Genomic DNA, 22,332 nt, shown 5'->3' on the forward strand with positions numbered 1-22,332 from the left:
ATCACCTACTTGTTACGCTTTGTCTGTTCCCGCTTCCGATTTTCAGTATCGACGTCGATCATCGCCGCTACCTTTTACACTTTTGCAGCACGAGCGACGTCGCGACCGAAAATAGCTACAAGAATCTCATCATGGTTTTGGCGTCCATTCTGCAGCGTTCATGCGAATGAATCGCCGCACGTCAAATTATTTACGGAAAGTTTAGCGGCGTAACGAGCCTTGATAATTTCGCTCAGGCGATTGAAGTGGTAAGACATTGCGATGAGGACGTAGAATCGACAACTCCAACGCGAAAACGAGTATGCAGACTCACACAGACGCCGACAACGTGACATTCGAATGGTTTGTTGACGCGGGACGCGGTGCTTCTTGCCCGTACTCCATTGCGCGTGCATTCGAACTGTCGTCTGCTCTTTCAAACTTGGCTGCTTTTTGTCGTTAGTTCGTTCAAACGACAGCGGCTCGTAAACCAAACGTTGACCAGGTAATTGCGATAAGAACTAAGTGCAGACCTCAAAACAATTTTGAAGGTTGGTTGGGGTAAGTCGGCTAAGTGTAAACAGATACAAGAAGTTGTTGATCATTGTTACCAGTGGCCATCACCGACTTGTAATGCCCGATTCTACTTGAGGCTTTCAGTATCGATGTCCACCATCTCAGCTACGGTCCACGCTTTTGCAGTCCGAGCGACGTCGCGACTGAAAATAGCGAGCAGAATCTCGACGTGGGAGTCAGGCTTTAGCGCCCGTTCTGCGGCGTCCAGGTGAAATGAATCGCCGCACGTCACATTATCCACGCAAAGTTTTGCCTCGATAGTTTTGCTGAAGCCGCTCAAGTAGTCAGACATTGTTAGGAGGACGTAGAATCAACAATTCCAACGCGAAAAAGAGCACGGGGACTCCCACCGACGTCGACAACAACGCAATTCAATGGTTTGTTTATGGGCGACGGCGGGCTTCTTGCCCACCATCCACGGCGCATGCGCGGCGCCGGTGACGTCCGCTAGGGGCGCTCCGGTTTGTTTGTAAACATGAGTTGGTGTATACTCCGGCGTCGTGGCGTAACCGACGCGACCGGCGGCGTTCGACGCACCCTGACCGCCTCGACGCCAAAATGGAGCGTGCGGCATTCCGCGCCGACCGCGCCGGCGACGCCGGACCAGGATGCATCACGCGCTGGCCCCCGGCAGCCCTCACCCGGGAAGCGCGGCGAATACGAGCAGTAGCAGACGACGGGAGCACCACTCCGTGAGGCGTCATGTTTGAAGAATCGGACTCGGTCGGTCGAGAAGCTCATCGAGGGAATTCGTCCTCACCCGTGTGTCTACGACACGAAGAAGCTTGAGTACCGTAGACCGTGCGCTTGCCAAAGATGCACCGTATATGTACATTGACCGCCTACGCTTGCGGCGCATGTGGTGCACCAACAGTGCAAGCGCGAGTTTTCGTCGTGCAAGGTACGTACGTCCACGCCATCGCTCGAACTTGGCGCTCAGGAAGCGCGAGAATTTTCCTCTGCTATTCGAAACGAAAGTATACCGGAAGTGGCGCACTGTCACAAGAAACGTGCCCTCGTAGTCAGATTCTGCGCATGCGCCACGCCGGCGGCCCACCGAAGCACAGCCGCGGAAGTCGCCAGGGCCGCCGGAGTATAAAGAGGGCGAATTTTTGACGCACGCGGCGTGATTGACGTGACGTAGCCGACTTCGGCCAGCGTTCGCTTGCGCGCGCGTTACGTCGGAGTATAACAGAGCCTTTACTGTGAGGTAACAATAATTAGAAAGCTCTATCACCAGTATCTTCTGCTTGATTATAGGTGAGTCAACCACCCAAACTCAGTGCGATAGAATATGTCTTTTTTAAAACAAACTTGTTCAAAATCACCTCGCCCTCGATGCATTTAACAGTAAAATATAAAACAAGTGTGGGTTTCATATTACACCGACGACATTCCTGTGTCGACAACTACAGTAAAAGTGGTTGAATTATAGTCTCTAGAAAGAGATTGTTAATTTTATTTAATGCAAACACAAGATTGGTGCTTTCCCACATTGTTCTCACACTGAACATTAAGCTCGTACCAAATTTCATTCCTTACTTTAGCGGTTCAAGTGACTAACCTCATGCACACACATGCAGTTTCGTCGTTTCCTGCATTTCAAACTTTGGCGCGCGATTTTCGAAGTGATCTTCAATTACCACAAGGCACGGTCCTAGTTTGTGTCCAATAAAATAGTTTAACAGGTTGACGAAATTCTTTTTAAATACGTCCTCAATGGTTCCAAAACGTAATTTTCGTCGAAATCGTTACTCGGTTTAATACGAAACGTCTATGCGGACACTAGTACGCGTTCGCACTAGAGTCACTAAATAAGCTACACTTTCAGAGTACCGCATTCCTTTTCTTAGGCATTTTGGCGACAATACAGTCGCTCTATTCAACAATATTCTGGTTCGCTGCGGCATCATTGGATAGCGGCAGTCACGTGAGTCGCTATCATCATCGTTACGTTTCTCCAACGCCACCATCTTGGGTCCAGCGATCCCCTGCCTGCTGCTGTCTGCTGTTTACTGCGCGCGCGCGCTGAAGTCCGTCGCTCAGCACGCGCGTTTTCCATGTTACGTCGAGGTACGAACACGACGACCTCGATTCGCTGCCACAGCTGCGGCAGCTGGCGCAGGCGACGGCTACAGCTCGGCTTGGCTCGGCTACAGTCGCTCCTTCATCTGCGCGTGGACCCAAGATGGCGGCGCCTGACGCGCTTCAGAACGCGTAGTTTGGGAGTTTCGGTACTCTGAAAGCGTAGCTATATTTAGTGACACTAGGTCGCACCTTTACCGTTGATTCAGTACGTCTGCTCCGAAATGACATCTTAGGAGCTCCGACGTCACACTTGACCTGCCACTGTGTTTCACATTACGGAATGCGTAAGTGTTAATTAAGTTTCTTCCTTTCCCGTTCACAACACTGCAGCGACGCTTTTTTCCATCTCCCGCTGCAACCTGTGCAACAAACGACCCCCAAAACCTCCGTTGATTTTCACTGGCCGTTGTTTATCAGGCCGCACACCTTTTGATCGACAGCCTTGCGAACCGCAGTGACGTCAATTCATCGGCCGCCCCGGCCGCTGGTTCACCAGTGCGTCGTCCAAGCAAGCCTGTACACTTTTTACCCGCAACGGGCTCCGGATGTCAAAGAATATTCGTCTTCCGGAGTTTAGAGGCGAAATGCGGGCTGGTTTGGACCGCCCTGAAAACTCAAGAAGGTAGGGCGAGGGCAGACGGGCCGGGGAGGAGGAAGCAGACGGAACGCTAAAGAGAGAAGGAACTTTCCCCTTCCCTTTTTCCAGCGTTCCGTCTGTTTCCTCCTTCCCGGCATGTCTTACCCTCGCCCTAATCTTCTTGAGTTGCCTCAGTCAAAGCATCATGAACTGCTAAACGTGGGACCTTGGTCAAGAGACGGTGGTGTAAATCAAAATTAGACTTACTTCACAATTTTACTTTGGGTGAAGTAAACATAAAGCATAAGGCATAAAGAGCCATCTAATTAAACGGCTTTTCAAAAAATACGAATGAGTATGTATCAGCTGCTCCCGACTATTTATAATAATAATAATAATAATAATAATAATAATAATAGTAATTTGTTTATTTAATGTGCCCAAAAACAACCACGCGGGTCTTCACATTGGCGCACACAAGACAAAAAGAAGAAACACAGCAAATTTATTTCCGAGAAACAAACTTTGTGCTAGATTACATTTTTATTGCCAAACAATTTGTGTCAATCAAAAGCGTCGAACATTTTCCAACTGCCAACTACTTGAGTTTTCTATAGTGATGAGCTTACTCGAGCATTTTGGCAACACAAAGAAAAAACAAAACTGCGCTGCCGAGTCCGAGTATCCATTCTTAATAGACACATAGTTCTCGGGTGAGTATTTAGAGAAAAAAAAAAAATTGAACGAAATTCAATCAAAATGCCGTCGTTTGGTCGGCCTTTTTGCTCCGCCCTTTCAAGTAACCCGTTACATTGAAAACAAGTTCTGGAAACATTCCAACGCACATTTCATCACACGATTCTCAGAAACGCACAGTCATTCAGCACATTCGCACATGCACACATGGTGTGCAGAAAATAACGCGAGTCTATGCTCCAGAAAAGAAACAAAATACAAAAACAATTAACTACGCCGTCACAACCGAGTTGGTCCCGCAGCGACTACCACGCAAAGTGTTGATTGGCTGCCGTCCGGACACGGAATCGTACATCTAGAGCTTGACGAAGATTTGCGCATACTGCTCCAGGAGGCAATCAAACAAAACGCAAAGATACATACACACATACACACACACGATACTCATGCGCGTGCTTTTCGCAAGGCCGGAGGTATCATTTCATATGTCCTGTTAAATAAGACGACTGCGGTTACTCACCCAAAAAAGTTAAATAAAGAAAAAGCTTAAAACAAAATCATAGGCGCGTTTTTCTGCAAAAGAAAAGCTTGGGGAAATGTTTCACATAACTCCCGTTTACGCTGTAATCTTGAAAGAATCAGTTCAAAGTCTTCTCACGAAGGGAGCAAGAGCATATCCGGGTAGTGCCACAGGTGATATACCTTTAACATCATACTGAGTGAACAGTGATCTTGGAATTGTTCGATTAAAAATTACCCCACGTTGACCAGCTCAGGTTTTCTTCTTGCAGGAGCGAAGCTAGTGGACTTCCCATGTCGTTTGTTGTATCTCTTGTTTTCTCGAAAACAACAACGAACAAGGCAGATGCTTCCCGCCTCGCGTTGTGCCGTGAGCCATTTTGATGGTCATTGCTAGAAGACTGTTCCTCACATAATAGATTCCCTTAAGTTCACCAAGACTCTCTGCTACGGCAGTCCGGGGCAGGCAAAACTATTTTGTAGCCCGATGTCCACAAATATTGTCCAATGACTCAGTACCTTTCAAACATTCCTTAACAGTACAATCTTCTCCCGTAGAAGATTTGCGGATACTACGCTATAGAGGAGTCAGTAAACTGAGAATATTAAATCTTTACGTCTAGCACCGTGAACTTGGTACATGGGCAGTATTGGTCAAGAAACCCGACGCTATCTTCGTTTCCAAGCCTCAAAGATGGCGGCTAATCTGCGTTTTTTTTTTGTATTTCCTATATGACGAGCCGCGTTATGACTGCAAAGGAAGCAGCCAATCACTTATTTGGGCAGTTTCTCACCCGCTGCCATCGTTCTCAAACGTCAACACCTTGCGCATGGAACTAACAATAGACGCTGCCACTTCGGAAATTCGCAGACTGAGATAACCCAGACGTTCCTTGTGGAATCCAACAGAAACACGAGCCAGTCTCATTCTAGTTTAGGTTGGACACGGAGAGCTGGGAGACCTGCGTACCGTACACCCGCAGTTCTTCTGACAGGCCGCATCCGTTCGGGAGTGTCTACCACGGTCCTCACGGGCGGAGACGAAGGAAGACGGGCGTCAGAACTTCTTTCGGAGGTAGGCGAGTCCCACGGACACGGTGACGCCCACGAAGAGTATGATGGACAGTGCGATGACCCCCATGCACAGGGCCCTCTTGCGGCGGGACCGAAGAGTCTTCTGCCGCATGTACTGCTGCCACTCCTCCCAGGCGTAAGGGACGCCGTTGGCCTGCTGCTTCTCCAAGAGGCCGTTCTCGGCCTGGTAGAGAAAAAGAAATACAAAAAAAAGAGAATAAATATATCTGGTTAGGGCTGCCCAGCAGACCAGAGGGAATCAGCTGTCTAGTGGCCTGGTCACACATAAACGGTCTTGATCCCCGACAAACACGGTTCTTCCTATTGTTACGGATAACTACTGGCCTCTAATGTGACAATTGACGAATCAAGTGACAGATAGTGCGATAATCAACATACAGCGTGTGATCGAGGGTGACTGATCCATCCATCAGGCAGATTCTAATGTACTACAATTAGCTTATGCGGGTCTGAATAACCGACGAGCGACAAAAAATACAGCGAAAATACTTTTAAGGTGCGAGCATTTAAAATCCACCAGAGAGAAAGAACCGAATGACTCGCTTCTTGCTCTAATTTCGCAACTTCGGCAAAAATGTGCTGATTGGTACGACCACAATTTACAACTGTATTTTTTTTTTATCACCGGCTGACGACAATCGAGGTGCTGTTTGAAGCATGGCAAAAACCCCGACATAGCATAAAATGCATCAAATTGAGACCTTTTAGTGCATGTATCGTTTCTATCCGCAGCCTCGGGTTTTTTGTCAAGCTAATGCCCGTGTCCCACTAGAGCGACAGACAGAAACAAACGACAGCGACAAGCCTCAAACCAGAGTCTTTCGCGATTTGTCAGGGTTTGTATAATAAAGGAGGCTATGCTCAAACACGAGCATCATGCACGCAAGGGTATCTTTGGCAGGCTTGCAATCGCTCGTGCTTACTTCACGAGCACCGAACGACTAAACGCCTGCCAAAGGTGCCATCGCGAGCATGCTGCATGGGTTTTCGGCATGCTGCATGGGTTTTCGGCACACTGACATGTGGTGACCGAAATTCCATAGCATTTCCAACTTCTGCATTCTATAAACTTCGGCTAGAAGAATGTCTATGGAAAACATATTGAAAAACTGTTGATACGACGAGATAAAGAGGACGTTGAAAGAGTCATTAGAATGTGGATTTCAATAGATCGCCTTTTTGTAAGGGCTGGGCTTTTAACTCGTCACCGGACATAGTTGTGGAACCTGGAAGTCTAGACTATTCAGAAAATCCCTGTACGCAACACTGCTCGCGTTGTATTATGAAACCTGGTTGCCCAGGAAGAGGAGTGGCATGGGTTCGATCGCCCCGTTGACGATGTAGGGCATCTCGGCCGGACAGCGTGAAAATAAACTCAGCGCTCGCTTTCGTCGCACCCATTCCTCTTCGTGTGAGCCCCCGTTGAAACACGGACCTCCAGCAGCCATAAGGGCCTGCCTAGGCTTGTAGAAAAGTCAGAGTGCAGTCTGCCGCGTTCAGTGTCTGGCAGCCTACTAGTGCAGAGTGCAGCATGTCCCTCCCGGCTCGCGGATAATTTAAGAAGCCTAAGAATGTGAGGAGCCGTTGGAACGGGATGACCGGCCCACTATACTTCCATGTGCCATTGTCGACTTGCGTTTAACTGCACATAAACTCCGGCACTTCGGAAGTAAACGTGCCCCAGCATTTTATCCGTATCGGTAGGCAACACCTACATTATTATACATTAAAGGAAAGTCGCATATTTGAAAACGCGAGAGCTGTGTTTGGTGTTGCCGTGATGTCGTGATGTCAGCTTTTTGCCAATCAGGCCAGAATCTGGCGACTGGAAGAGTCACTGGAAGGCCATCTGCCTTCGCAGTGACTCTTCCAACCTACTGAGCTGCAGTGCCGCACCGGAACCATAGGTAAATTTTATGAATCAAAGAAGAGGCCGCTAAGAAGTGAGAGTGCATACAATGCGGCCGTGTCCGAAGCCACTGGCTCGCTGTAGAAATGGTATGGCCTGCATAGCAGTAGAAATGTGCTCGCGAGCCCATTTCTACCGCTATGCAGGTCATAAAACTTAAGATCACTGGAAGCCACATATGAGTGCGTTACTCAAAGCGCATGCTCACAACGAGCTTATCTCTTTCGTCTCCCAAGAAGGACAATCTTGATGATGACACTTTGGGAAGGAAGGAAGGAACATACTTTATTTACAGCAGCTCATTGTCCGAGCCGCGTTTTTTGGTTTTACCGCTTCTATATGGTGTTTGTAGTCAGGTTACGAGAAGTGTCCGTCCTAGCTTGCATGTTCGTTGTTGTTGCATGATGTTAATCCGAGGACATGTTCGACATGGTTCTGCAGTTGTTTCCATAAGGTAGCTTGCAGGTCCTGTGGCGGTGCTGCCCAGCTCTCCCACGTGTGGGGGATGTGGAGTGGTAGCTGAGTTTCTTCAAGAATATACGGCGAGTTCTGTGCCCTCGGGCACTCCCAGTATGTATGCCTGTTATCGGGAGGTTGTGCTCCGCACACTTGACATCTGGGCAGTCCTCCGAGGTTGTGTATGTAGTGTAGCGTCATGTCACACGGGAGTGAGTTTGTTTGTGCTTGCCGTATGAACGTGGCTTGTCTGCGCGGTGTACTGTGTAGTGGAGTGGGAAATTTGCGTTGCTCCTCTCTCATCTCCTTGAGGAAGGTCCTTCGTTTTTTTCTCTGCTCCGCTCTGTCTTCTCTTGGGTCGTAGGCCTGCGGCCAACCGATTGGTACGCTCGGTTCTGTGTTATCTCGAGACAGGGCGTGCGCCCTTTCGTTCCCTTCGATTGCCTGGTGGCCTGGTACCCACTCGAGGTAGATGCGCAAGTGGGGGTGATTGGTCATGTATTGGGTGAGGAGTCCTAATATGTGTTCAGGTAAGTCGTTTTTAGCGTAAGCCCTGAGCGCGTCCTGGCTGTCCGTTCTAATCGTGAGCTCATTCGTTGTGTGTGAGTGGAGGGTTGCGGCTTCGGCGATCGCCTGTATTTCGGCTGCTGTCACCGATGGGACGTTCGCATGACGCCTGACGACGTGGCCTTTGGGACCCACGACACTTTGGGGATGCATCGCTGCGAGCAAGCGCTCTACATCAACGAACTCGGCTATTGTCTTTTTATTGGTGTTAGGGTCAGCGAAGCTGATTTCCTTACCAGGACGTGTCCGTTTGGTAGGGGGTCCTTGCTGGGCGGATCCGCCAGGCTGTCTTGGTCGCACTTGCTGCCGGTGGGACTCCGGTCTCCCTTGTCGGGCTCGTCTTCCTCATCCTCGTTGAGGTCGGACCTGTCAACCAGTGTCCGGGAACAAAATGAGACGCTAGACACCAGCTTGGAGCACGTGGAGCGAAAGCTCGCGCTGCAGAACCCAGGGATCCTGGGTTCAATCCCCACCCCTGCCTGTTTGGATCTGGATGAGCATCGTACGGGCGTGTGGTCGTGTATCACTACTCCGTGGCGCACGTTAAAGGATGTCATTGAAAGAATTTCGGCCAATGACGTGCCCTAAAGGCGCGTTCCCACCGGCGATGCGATCTAGTCGCGCGATAACTTTCATCGCAAAAGCGACCATCGCGGGCAAAAGGCGACGCGATTTGAGCAGTCGCTACTCGACCCGACTTTTTTGCGATGCGATCTAGTCGCGGAGCGGCTGAGCCAATCAACGGCGTTCGGAGCGAGTTTTTGAGAAGCGACTCGCCAACGAAGGCGTTGGACTCGCTCATCGCGCACGCCGGTGTGACCATCTAGCTTCTTTTGGCGATGCGATCTATCGCATCGCGCGACTGCTTACATCGCCGGTGGGAATGCGCCTTTATACTCGCCCTACTCTTACCAATTAATGACCAAACTTTCTACATATTCGGCTCTGATCTCGCACAGATTTCCTCTAATCTCGCAGAATTTGGTTGTGGGTATGTTTATGCACCCTTGAAGTTAGTCTGCCTTCAACGAGTGACTTGTCTCTCAACTGTAGACGAGCAATTTAGCCGGTGCAGTACAACCGCTAGCCTATAGTGTTTAACGTCTACCACGCAGTAGTGATACACCACCGCACGCCGGTACGATGCTAATCCGGATCGAAACGGCCAGTAATCTTACAGAGCCAGAGTATCGCGTTCCTTTTCTTTGAGCGCCAACTCTGTATTGGCGGAGACGCGTTCACGTGCGCCGAGCTGGATCCAACCTTTACGAGGGAAAGCGACCTTGCAGGCGCCGAGTTTCGGGCGGAGCATGTTTCTCGCTTTCTGTTTGCAAAATATATATCCTACATTAAAATCGATCAAACTGGATGGTTCCTTGACCATTGAACATGATGTGTGGCCACTGTGTACAGTAGAATCGCGTTGTTTTATAACGCGAGCGATATTTTGAACCATCTTTCCGAAGTCAGGGAAGCGGACAATACGGAGAACGATCGCGTTGCTCGCGTTTGCGGCACTCGCGGAGTGATACGCGACCGGCACATCCGGGCACTTCGGACCAGACAACCACGCGCAGCTACGGCTTGCAAAGGGATGACGTTTCCGTCGGGTGTTACGTTCTACAGAGGGCATAGAGAAGAATAGGAAACAAATGAGAGGACGAAAGCGCACGCGTGGCGTGTCGCCGCACTATATCTTCTCTACTTCGCACGCCGCAGCACGCAGCAGCACAGCAACGCCATCTCCTGCAGAAGCGACCACGTAGCTTCCCACAGTGCGGCCTTGGATCCAACATGGCCGCCCTGGGAGCACCATTACGATAATCTGCTCCGCAAGCGGAGCATATACAGTTCAGAGAACACAGTAATGACATTACTGTAATGAAACTAGAGTAATTAAATTATTTTCTCTGGTAACGAGTAACGTAAATAATTAATTTTCTAGACTAAGAATTAGCCTAGAAAAGGCAGTAATTCTAGGAATTACTTTATAATTCTGAAACAATTACTCATTACTTTGGAATTACTTTTGTCCCAAATGAGACAGTTCGTTTGCGAGGAGAAACTTATCTTGCATGGTGAAATATTGCGACAGAGACATCACAGCGAATGAACGACGGCTGTTGTTGCTGTTTGTGGGCTTTATGGCACAAAAGCAACGGAGGCCATATTATGCCAAGCTGAAGACAGTCAAGGTACAATGGTCGCCGTGCTACAAAAGAGCAACTTTAGAAACAGGTAAAACTAAATCTGGTGTATCAGGCCAATACTAGTAATAAAACCACAAGTCTTCCAAAGGGGACAAGAGGATGGTTTCCCAGGAAGAGAACTGGTGAGATGGGATGTGGCACCGAACGAATTTCGGAAAATGATTATAACGTTCTGATTTGACTTCTGAACAGAGCCACAAATTATGAAGAATGTGCGTCCACACCATGGCCGTACCGACCGGGGGGGGGGGGGGGTGAGGGGGGCAAGGTATCTGTTTTGCCCTGCCGCCCCCCCCCCCCCCCCCCCCTTTCCGAAACCGCCGCCACTGGGCAGGGCAGACACTGTCGGCGGCGCCCAAGGGATACCAAGGGCAGTGCCCCCCGGCCCTGGGGGGGGGGGGGGGGGGGGGGTGTGGTTTGCCCCTTACTCGAAAACAAGTTGGTACGCCACTGGTCCTCACAGATATTCACACAGGTGAATCGTCCCCGCACCGAAAATACTTGTGTGTGACAAAAAAGAGTGGCCAATTTGAAGCCGACACATCAACAACTTCATGAAATCTGTTCTCAAACGAAGAGCTCTCCCAGGTCCCGAGGACCGGCTTGGGCACGTGGAGCTTATTATTGCACTCCACATCCCATTCTGCCTGCCATGACCCAAAGAGTGACGATTTGATTAAAGGCTCAATGTCCTGGTAGGGGAAGCCTGCGTGAGATTGAGGGGTCCCTCGAGGATGTAGCAAGCCTGTCAGACTCCTCGTCGCCCCTTGTTCCTTTGTTACTCGGCACCCAACAAAATCTTATAATATAGCCCCCCCCCCCCCCCCCCCCCCCCAAGAAGCGCTGTTAAGCTTACACTCTAGGTGTTGTACAAGCGGATTTCTAGAAGCTTCCAAAGTGGGCTTCATCGGTATAAAAGTGGGCATAACCCTCATACTTCTTTTCGACCTCATAAACTTCTTGTTGAATAACTTGGGTTGGCACACTACACTTATTAAACTTTGTGAATGTCCAGTCACAAGCCACTGGCTGCACATCCCAGAAAGCAACCTGCTATACATTCTGTATAAGGCTAACTTCGTCCAGTCCCAGTTGAAGAGAAGAACGAAAATGCTTAACACGGAAGATCAGTGGTATCACTACGCTCAGTTTGTTTTCAAAAATACAGGATCTGGACTTCTGCACTGAACGGTACTTTGTATGAGTACGGTCGGCTAGCATGTTGTAAGTGTGTGTTAAACTGAGGTACTGGCGTGTCCTCTCAAGCAACGTTTCGTTTTATTCTGCATACAGGCTGAGGATAGGAGGCGTTCGAAAAGCTCCTGCTGCAAGTCGTCAGCCAAGGCGGGGGATGGGATCGAATATCCCAATCGCAGACGGTCTGGCGGAAACTTATACTGGAGCTCTATAGTCCAAACGAAATCGAATGAGAGCACTGTATTGCCCAAGGAGGCATTTTCTGTCCGGTCCCCATGTCTTATATGCTAGCATTTTAAGAAGATTGGCAGTTTTAAAAAATATTGTCTTTAGAGACTTTAGTGAGGAAAAGGTTCAGCTTCTTATCAAACGTAACACGCAGTAATTTGTGTTCATTCCTGATAGGGATGCAGGTTTTGTACAATGCAAGTAAAAGGTCCAAGGAGAACCCCGACCCCAAAAAAATGGTGCTCAGACAATTTTCTCAGGCGAGAACTTAAATCCGCATTCCTCGGCCCTTTTGCTAAGGTTATTTATGGCTAGCTGTAGCTGGCGCTCGCACCCAGACATATTACAAGAGGACGCTGAAATTTGGATGTCGTCAACAAACAGCGAAAATGAAACAGACTAGGGCAGGGCAAGAGAGTTCATTTTAACAATAAACAAAGTGACACTTAAGATGCCACCCTGAGGGAGTCCGGTTTCTTGAACACATGAGTCCGAGAGGGTGGTATACCCAACCCGCGCAGACGCGCCTCCCGCACAGACACGACAATTGTACCGCAAACATGAGCTGAACTGCAGCCAGCACCGGCATTATTGTTGCGGCCGTGGGACCGCAATTTAGCTGCCCACGACGTACACGAAACGCACACGGATTCGTTGCGAAACTTCACCAAGAACGGGCATCGCGACGCAGTCCTACATACAAAATACATGGTGTTCGCTGCAAACATGATGACATCTGACGACACGCCCAAGCATATGTTTGTTTCATACACATGTCTGCAGAGAGTATGACCAATGTTCACATACAAGGAAGAAACACACCTCAAATGGTGTCTCCAGACTGTCTTTTGTATGATATAATAGTGGAGTGACAGCGACTTTAAAGAGAGCGACTTGGAAGCACGTTGAAGCGCACTCACTTGAGGGCCTCCTTGGAGCCCGGCCTATGGGCGAACTTGACCTTGCGCCGTGAAGAGTAGGCTGGATGGCTCCGGCGGCAGGTGCAGGCGCCCGCCGCAGGACCCGCTGCCTCGCTGCCGTTCCACGAGTAGCGGCTCCGGGGTGCGTCCCCCCAGCGGCAGCACTCGGGCAGCAGAGCCGTGTTGTGCACGCAGCCGCACGGACACGCCTCGTAGGGACCGTGCCCCGGAGGGTACCTGCGGGGACGCATGCCCGTGACGTCGTGCGTATATAGCGTGCACGCGCATTTCCTTTTACGTGTGAGCTACGGAAGCAAGTGGACGATACAGGGTGGTTGGTTGTTGTCCCACTAGTGATATTTTGCGTGCTCTTTTCAAGCGACCTTTAACGACCGCTTTCATATCCTCGCGTATTTTTAGAGCTTTCTTAGGTGATAGCTGTTTTATATGGTGGGCACTTACCTTCGGCACACATAAAACATGGGCACTGTTGGCCAAGCCTAATATATATTCCAACCTCATGTAACCGAATTGTTTGCCGATAAAAGACTCGTCATGAAATCCATTTCAATCCGGCCTTATCTATGTCGAAGGAACATAACCTGATGACAGAAGTGGAATAGCGAAACCATGGCCGCATTCCTGCCACAAATTCCTCCGTTCTCGGCGACGTCCAACCCGGCAGAGGCATGGTCGCGGTGGCGATGCAGGCATGGTCGAGCGTACGTACAAGTATCACACCGAAGACGAGGGGACAAGCAAGTCGCTGTTCCTGCACGTCAGAGGCACCGAAACCAACGCAATTTACCAAACTTTGACGTCCCCGCCACTGGCAGCTGGCTACGAAAGGACACTGGCAGATGTCCTGGATGCGTTCGACGAACACTTTCGGCCATCAAGAAATCTCACACATGCATCGCACGCCTTCAAGAGCTTACAGCATAAGGCAGGTCAGTCGTTTGATTAGTTCGTCGCAGAAGTGAAGCTCAGGGGGCAAGAATGCTCGTTCGGGAAAGCGCACGACCGCATTGTGAAGGGTCGGCTAATTCAAGGAATTCGCGACAACGACCTTTGAGAACGTTTGCTGCGCGAGGGAGACGTTTCCTTCAAGTCGGTTATAGACAGGTCTAAGGCGGCCGAAGTATCAAAGACCCATTCAGAGGCCATGAAACAGAAGGAAGAAGGGGTTCCCGCCATGCGAAGTGAGAGACCAGGAACCGCCAAAAGAGCAAATTTCAAGAAGTCGGCAGATCGCCCACGCGACGGAGAGAGCGCACGCGACGGACGTGAGACTCAGCAGTCAAGTCAACAAGAGCATAGGAAGCAAGTGTAAGCACTGTTCGAAGAAAACGATGACGTGTGTCTGGATGCACTTTCCGTCTACATCCTAACCGACGACAGCTAGGCGTGGGTAGAAAGAGTCTACCTGAACCGTCACAAAACATTTGCAAAGCTTGACACAGGAGCTCAAGTGAACGTCATCTCAAAGAGTGAACTGCGTCAATGGGAGCCTCGACCAAGTGTGTACCGGACCAAAACCAAGGTGTCGACCTACTCAGGAGAACAACTACCAATCATAGGAGAATGTGAGCCGAGCTGCACTGCTAATTGACGGATTGGAAGCCTAAAGTTCTTTGTTGCCGACTAGGATGCAGTCCCGATACGGGGGCTGAAGGCGTGCAAACAGTACAACAGTACAAACAGTACAACGTCTCACATTCACACTGTGACGCCACGAGGCACAGGAAGCATGCCAGAAGCAGCACAACGCATCATCGAGGAGTATCAAGATGCCGTCACAGGTACGAGCAGACTCCCTGGACTCCACAAGATCGTACCGCGTGAGGATGCCGAGCCTAGTGTTTCAGCACCCAGGAAAATACCCAATGCATTAGTGGAGCAAGTGAAAGCTGAACTCAAGAGGATGGAAAAGGAAAAGGTTATTGTAAGAGTGACAAAGCCCACAAGTTACGGCAGTCCCATCGTCGTCGTTACGAAGCGAGACAGCTCCATAGGAGGTATTCACTGGACGCCATATTTGAGGGCGATGTTTAGAGCGCATGCTCAGAACGAGCTCACATTACTAGCCTATTAAGAACGGCAACCTTGATGGTGCTAAATGCACGCTTCAAAAGGACTACGGAAGCTAGCCTTCAGCACGCGCTCAGCAGCAGCGCACACGGATATGGCCCCCAGTGAATACTCCCTATTTGCGACTCCAGCAAAACGGACGCCACCAAGCGGGAAAACCGGGAACCAGCCGGTCCAGGTCGCTCCGCGTTCCTCCGCGTCTCTGGTGGCTTTCGCGGACACGTGCTGTCGGCGCGGTGGCGAACAATGTAATTTGACGAGGGTCCGAAAGTTTGCATGAGTGTTCATTAGTGTGGTGAAGCCTCAGTAGATTGTTTTCTTCCATCGCGTGTTTGAAAACCCGTTTACTCCACAACAGACGGTCGCGTGCTTTCGATTTCCTGGATGGGGAGGATTCACGGAAAAACGTTTCGATTTCTTGTTTGTCTCGAATCACATTCAAAGTAACGACTACTTGGTGTCTGATAAGTGGTTTCTTTATAAGGATGTAGAACAGTGGACTGAGGACGACAGACGAGGTGTTTCACTGGAGGGAACACCAACGTTGCAGTCAAGTGAATGGGAAGGTTCGACAGCCGCTTTTCTTGAGTTTGGTTGTGTTTGATTAGCCTCAAGTTTGTGCCACCCACGCCGGTCGGTGCGTTGGCTAGTCATCTTGGCTGCTTTTCGCCGAAAAAGCCTCTGAACCACACTGAAGGAGTTGGGCTGATTTCGCAAATACTTGATTCAGGAAAACCTGCTCGCTGCATATGAATAATGAGGGAAATTGTCTGCTTTCAAAAGGTGCAGGACGCGTCTCGCAAAGTTAGAAGCAGTCACGTTATTATGATCTATCGCGCCTCCAATATTTATATTATACCCCCGTCGAAGCCATCAGCAATATACGTCTACATTGCTCAGGTTTACCGGCCACAGAAAATGCTCATTTTCTCCGTTCAAGATTCGAGGTCAAGTTCAATGCAGAGAGGTTCTGCTTGAATCTGCGATGAAAACTCTCTTCAGTTCGTCCGCATTCGTCTCCGTGCTACCGGCTAGAACCATTTGGCTGAGTTCAAGTAGTATCTCTCTGTCTATGAAATATTATTCAGCAGTTCATCTAATACCTAGTCAACTAAGCTCCTATTTCAACCCGAAGAATATACTAATATCGCTTTAGTGGGACACAGTTCGTAATATAATACATAACCCGCTCGTCAAAATGAATTCTCGATTGCTACTAAAACCAGAATTGAAATAAGAATATCAGCTGCGTTGTGGGGCGCCAGCGGGTTAAAATGCTCCTAGGCTCGAGAAGCGCTCGCTCAATTTTCGTAATTTTCCTGCAGCCTGTGTTGATGACCGAACAAAAGCTCGATTTCTTGGACAGATAAGTCGCATGGTCGAGGCATGCGAGTTTGCTGAAAATTGCTCTCGGTAGAACAATTCTGTGGTCATCGCCGCTTTCCTTAGATGATCAAAACTGATTAAAGTATATTACCGTCTCTCCGGAGCCCATAGTTTCGGTTTCGAACGAAATCTCCGAAACGAAACTTTGACATGAAAAGAGCAAAAAATAACGGGAAAACAAAACTATGCTTTGCAAGTTTATGTGCACCGGCTACACGTAACCATCTCAGTTCAGATACCTATAAAATTTGGCATTAAACAAAAGAATATCTGTTAAATTGAATGCGCCACTTGTTCAGGCAGCCCGGCCGAGTCGACGCGACCTGGACTCAGCCGCCATGTTTGTTTGGTGGTGGCGCCCCCTATAGGTCGCTGGAGTCGCGAATAGGGAGTGCTCACTGGACGCCATATTCGTGGGTGCTGTTTAGAGCGCATGCTCAGAACGAGCTCACATCAATAGGGTGCTAAGACCAACACTCTTGATGGTGCGGAATGCACGTTGCAAAAGAGCTGTGGAAGCTCGCCATCAGCACGCGCTCAGCATTCGCGCACACAAGCTATGGCCGCCAGTGAATACTCCCTATACGGCTATGTTTATATTCACGAGAGTTTAATGAGAGCATGATCCGTTCGCGCTATCAGATCCCAACGCAAGAGACTCTCCTGCCAAGCTACATAATGCAACGGTCTTGACGTTGTTTAACGTCTCGCATGCATTTCACCGGGAACGCGACAGAACAGCACACGACAAAACAGCACGGTCAAAACAGCACGCGTCAAAACAGCACAGCGTCAAAACAGCACGGCGACAAAACAGCAGGCGTCAAAATAGCACGCGACAAAACAGCACAGCGTCAAAATGGCAAAGCGACAGAAGAGCACATGCCAAAACAGCACTGCGTCAAGACAGCACAGCGACAAAACAGCACGTATGTAGCAGCTTCGAGCGCATTCTTCACCTCCCTCTGCGCGAATATTTTCGAACCTCCTTAACCCTTTCGTTTATTGTCGCTAGGTTATAAAGGAATTTATAGCCTATTTCATTGCTAAGTCAGTGTCCCGACTGGTGCTGCTGTGTGATTGCTAAAAACAAACGAAGTTAGCAGTAGTTACTACTACTTAACTGCGCTGATCTTTGATGAGATTGGGTAGTTAGAGGTGATATCTTCGCCTCGATGTCAACCGCGTTGTCAAGTCTCTTTTTTTTTTTTTTTTTTTTTAGATTTAGCGAAAGAGAAAAAGTTATTTGGAAAATGAAATCCATAAGGTCAAGTTATGAACCGTCTGGTTTTCGGTGGTCCGGTAAGGGTACTCGGCGTTTCGTAATTACCACCTAAGTGTAAAACGTCCCCCCCAAAAAGCGGGAGATGCGTTGATTACAGATGCATCGATAGAACCGGGAAGATGAGGCAACTTAATGTCGAGCGAATTCATGATGTACCATGAGCACAGATTCTGTGGGGTTCATTCGTCGTGAACAAAATTTCCGGAAACACGCAGCTGCAGCTTGCAGGCGAGAAGTTGTTTTGAGTTAAATTCACAGATTATTGCCGACGAAGGCCTCGATCGAGTGGAAACCGGGGAAGCAGAAACATGCCATAGCCTTAATGATGTTGCCGCACAGCATGGGCTAACGCTAAGCACACCGTTGCCGCACATACTTCTTTTTTTTTTTTCATTTAACAACTAACAACAACATGTTGCCGTGCAATTGATTCATTTATTGTAGACGACATCACCAGCAATCTTGCGCGTCAACGTTAGCAGAACTGCTCGAGAAATAGCCATAATACGCACCAGCGGGGGCTTCGGTACTGCCCAGGGAGCCTTCATGTGCGCATCGAGTATACTCCCCACACCCAACTTGCTCCCATGAGAACGGATTCGACATATTGGCCGTCGACGAGTTGATCTTGGAGGAATTGGCCTAGACCCTCCACTCCTTTACAGTGCCTACTTTGAGACGTGAATTTTTTTTTTAACTCCATACGCTCTATTTAGGCTTCAGCGTTTTCGGCTTAAACTGATAAAACCGGTAAAAGTACGACGAAATATGTTTTTACAAATTCGGTTTTAACTGAAAAAGGTCAGTATTTTCGAGGGCGTCTGGAGGGGTGGGTGGAGAAATGTGCCTCATTACTGAACGTATGACCACTTCCTTTCGCAGTTTTCAGCTTGTGTCCAAGATTGGTTCAACTTTCAACAAAAGTTAAACCGACGCATTGGTCTTCAGGACGAAATCTGGGTTTTTCACCTGATAGGGATTTGTGTGCCGAATTCTTTCTTCAAAGAAGAAAGTTTAATCGTGGACTGTACAATGAAATTAAAGGGCATCCGTAAATTCCGCACATTTTTTAACACCCCTTGCTTCCGTTTACTAGAGGAGGGCATAAATACGCTTGCATTATTGTGGTTTCTTGGTCTGCGCGAATTATCCACCTCTCGCAGTCGTGAAAATGGGGGAACAATGCACTGAGTACAATGCTTGGAAATTTTTGGATTTTGATATTTGCCTCTCCGACCGAAGTGTTAGTAAAGCTCGTGTTCGTCCTGCGTACAAATACGAGCCCATGACGATGATGTCAGATCACGATAGAGCCCCATAGCGTCTTGCAGAACAGGTCGCGTCAGGCTGCCACAGACATCAACAAATAAGAAATCCAGTACCTGGTTTACTTACTATTCATTTTAAACAAACGCCTTTAAATATTGCATTTTCGTCAGTATACTGGTTTTCATCAATAAACCGAAAAGAACTGAAAAGTTCATGCGTCTACAAATATTCTCAGCAATCAACCGAAAACTTCTGCTTGTAATAAAAACAGAAAAATGTACGCCCAGTTTCACAATAATAAAAACCGAATACGCCAAACCCTAGCTGTATTGTCAATGTCCTATTTTGACGCTGTGCTGTTCTGACGCTGTGCTGTTTTACCGCCGTGCTGTTTTGGCACGTGCTCTTCTGTCGCTTTGCCGTTTTGACGCTGTGCTGTTTTTTCGCGTGCTATTTTGACGCGTGCGGTTTTGTCGTCGTGCTGTTTTGACGCTGTGCTGTTTTGACGCTGTGCTGTTTTGACGCGTGCTGTTTTGACCGTGCTGTTTTGTCGCGTGATGTTTTGTCATGTGCTGTTCTGTCATGGTGCCCATTTCACCACCTCTAGTTGGATGGAGAAAGCTCAAAGTTGTGCACCTTTCAGCGCCAAATGGCAAGTATAGTTTCTTGGTTATGCCATTTGGTCTCAACTGTGCACCGGAGGAGCTTCAGAGCATAATGGACGAACAGTTTGAGAATTGAGGTGACATGAATCCCTATTTTGATGATCTTTGATCGTTGCCAGAAACTCAATTAAGGAACAATTTAAGCAGAATAGACAAGTCCTCTAAATTGCTTACAAAGCAAACCTAAAGCTCAATAAGCACAAGCTACAGCTAGGAGTGCCAAAGGTCTTTACTTAGGGAAGGAGCTCTCCGAAAAGGGTGTCTGCCGACCTTCGCAAGTTAAACTCAATTGCTACATTTCCTGTTCCTGACAACAAGCAAAGGTTGGTACGTTTCTTGGGCTTGGACAGACCCTCCCGAAGTTCGTTCCCAACCTGGCGCACCAGACTTACCCACTACGACAACTTCTGAAAGATTTGCGACATGCATAGGTGCTTCAACAAGGTGAAGGACTTGATGGTGTCGGCACGGTTCCTGCGTTACTTCAATGCCAAAGATATAGCAGTGCCCTCTGTCGATACAAGCTCGTACAGGCTAGGAGCGGTTCTCTTGCAGAAATGAACGACCGCTTTCGTATGCACCAGCTACGTTGTTTGAGACACAACGCCGATACGCTCAGGTTGAGGAAGGACTTTTTGCTGTAGTTTTTGCCGCTTCCACCACTATATCTACGGAAGACCCGTTGTTCAGATTAAACACAAGCCACTAATTGGACTGCAGGGTCTGTTGTTGAGGCTTCAGCAGTACGGCGTACACCTTACCTACGTACCAGGGAAGCAACTGGTAGTAAAAGATGCCCTCTACCGAGCACCACTCACGAAAGAAAAAGTGGACACAGCCGAGGTTGAGGGCCCGCCAGCATTACTGTGCTTGTTTGTACAAGCAACACCCTGCAAGCTGCAGCAAATCAAGCATGACACACCGAGAGACGCTACACTCCAGCGTGTGGTTGAGTACATCAGAAACGAGTGGCCCGAGCACCCTAGTAGCATGAGCCCGGAGATAAGGCAGTTTTGGCGTAAGTAAAGAGGAATTCCACTGCTCAGACGGACTGCTGTACAGAGGCAATCACCCTGACCTACCACCTGCTATGTGCAGAACAGATGCCCTGGCAAAGCTTCATCTTGGTCATCGATAGATAGTAACTTGCTAGAACAAGGCAGAGGGGGCCCTGCACTGGCCTATCATGAATGCAGACATTAAGGCACTTGTGAAGAACTGCACTGCATGCCAGGAGCATCAGAGAGCTAACCCCCATGAACCTCTCCTAGACCAAGCCCTACCAAGTCTGCCCTGCAGGGTAAAAGCTAGGATGAATTTCCTCCCCCTCGGAGGGGTGAACTACCTGTTGATCATGGATTAATACTCAAGGTATAGACGATTGCAAGCTGGGCGACTGGCCGCCGCCATGTCTCTGCTCGAGCAGGCACGCCCGTGTGATTACGAGCTTGCGAAAGCTACGTTCACCCGCGCGTTGCACGCGCTTGCACGCATGGGGCACCACTTGTGGCGCCATGCTTGCAATTGCCTATATCGAGCTGAAAAAGGTGGTCTCAACCACAGCGGCTGGTCTAATGAACACACGAAAGAAGATCTACGCCCGGTTCGGGAAACCTCAAGAAGTCGTGACGGATCAGGGTCTGCCATTAAACACGATGGAATTCGCAACTTTCAACAAGGAATGGGTCGTCTTCCACAGTCCGTCATCCCCACTGTGCATTTCAAGGGGCAAGTTGAAAGATGTGTACAAACAATCGAAGCCTCTCTTCGTGAGGCAGCACAAAACGGCCAAGATCTCTTCGGAGTCCTCCTTGACTATCGGTCGCCCCCCGTTCCGTTTTCGGCGGAAATGCTAATGGGTCGCAAGTTAGGAACGCTTTTACCAGCACCTCCAAAACTATTATGACCGCACTACTCACACAACTTCCACCAGAAGCAGCTACAGAGACGCCAGGAAAGGCGACATCTTCATGCGGACAAGCATACGGCTCCCCTGCGAGCACTGAAGGCTGGTGCCAAAGTTTGGTTTGGTTGAATGGAAGATGCGCCCCAGCAACTGTTCTCAACGTGGGACCTCACCGATCATACAAACTCAAGTCATCGACTAATGTGGTCTACAGGCATAACAGACATCATCTGAGACCACTCTTTCAGAAACCTGCAGTCAACTTTGCAGTCATTATCTGTGTGCGACGCCAACCGTTGTGTACCAGGAATACCTACTCCAACGGAGGACTGCGAAGCTCAAGCCGCCCTGGGAAAACCTGCAGACGCTCAGGACGTGAAGTGAGGCTTTTTATCCGTTACAAGGACTGTATTCAGAGTTTGGACTTCGGTTCGTTTTATTTTTGCATGTTTTATAGTTTCAAAACTAACATATAAAAAAGGGGGCCTGTTGTACATAGGCGTACCTAGCGCCACCTACGGAACACTTAAAACATGGGCATAGCTGGCCAAGCTTAATATACGTTCCACACTCATTTAACCGAAGTGTTGGCTATGAAAAGACTCCTCATGGAATCCATTTCAATCCGGCCTAATTTACGTCAAAGGAACACAACAAGTGTGAGCAAACATGTCCCAATTGCTGTTTTAACGCGGTAGATGCAATTCGTTCCC

General features: G+C 48.9%; 1 protein-coding gene across 1 annotated transcript in view; it reads right to left on the minus strand.

Moving 5' to 3' along the window:
- Positions 1–3,706: 3,706 nt before the first annotated feature.
- The window catches only part of LOC120837148 (AF4/FMR2 family member 1), a 226,636-nt gene continuing 208,010 nt past the window's right edge, over positions 3,707–22,332 (minus strand). Inside the window, exons 4-6 of the mRNA XM_040206363.3 lie at positions 13,018–13,254; positions 8,699–8,828; positions 3,707–5,693 (exon numbers count right to left, since the gene is read on the minus strand). Of these exons, the coding sequence (XP_040062297.2) occupies positions 5,493–5,693; positions 8,699–8,828; positions 13,018–13,254 (568 nt within the window). The 3' untranslated portion in view covers positions 3,707–5,492. The remainder of the gene's footprint in view (positions 5,694–8,698; positions 8,829–13,017; positions 13,255–22,332) is intronic.

The sequence above is a fragment of the Ixodes scapularis genome, unplaced genomic scaffold (assembly GCF_016920785.2).
Source record: "Ixodes scapularis isolate PalLabHiFi unplaced genomic scaffold, ASM1692078v2 PGA_scaffold11__112_contigs__length_91849675, whole genome shotgun sequence".
NCBI classification, from domain to species: domain Eukaryota; kingdom Metazoa; phylum Arthropoda; class Arachnida; order Ixodida; family Ixodidae; genus Ixodes; species Ixodes scapularis.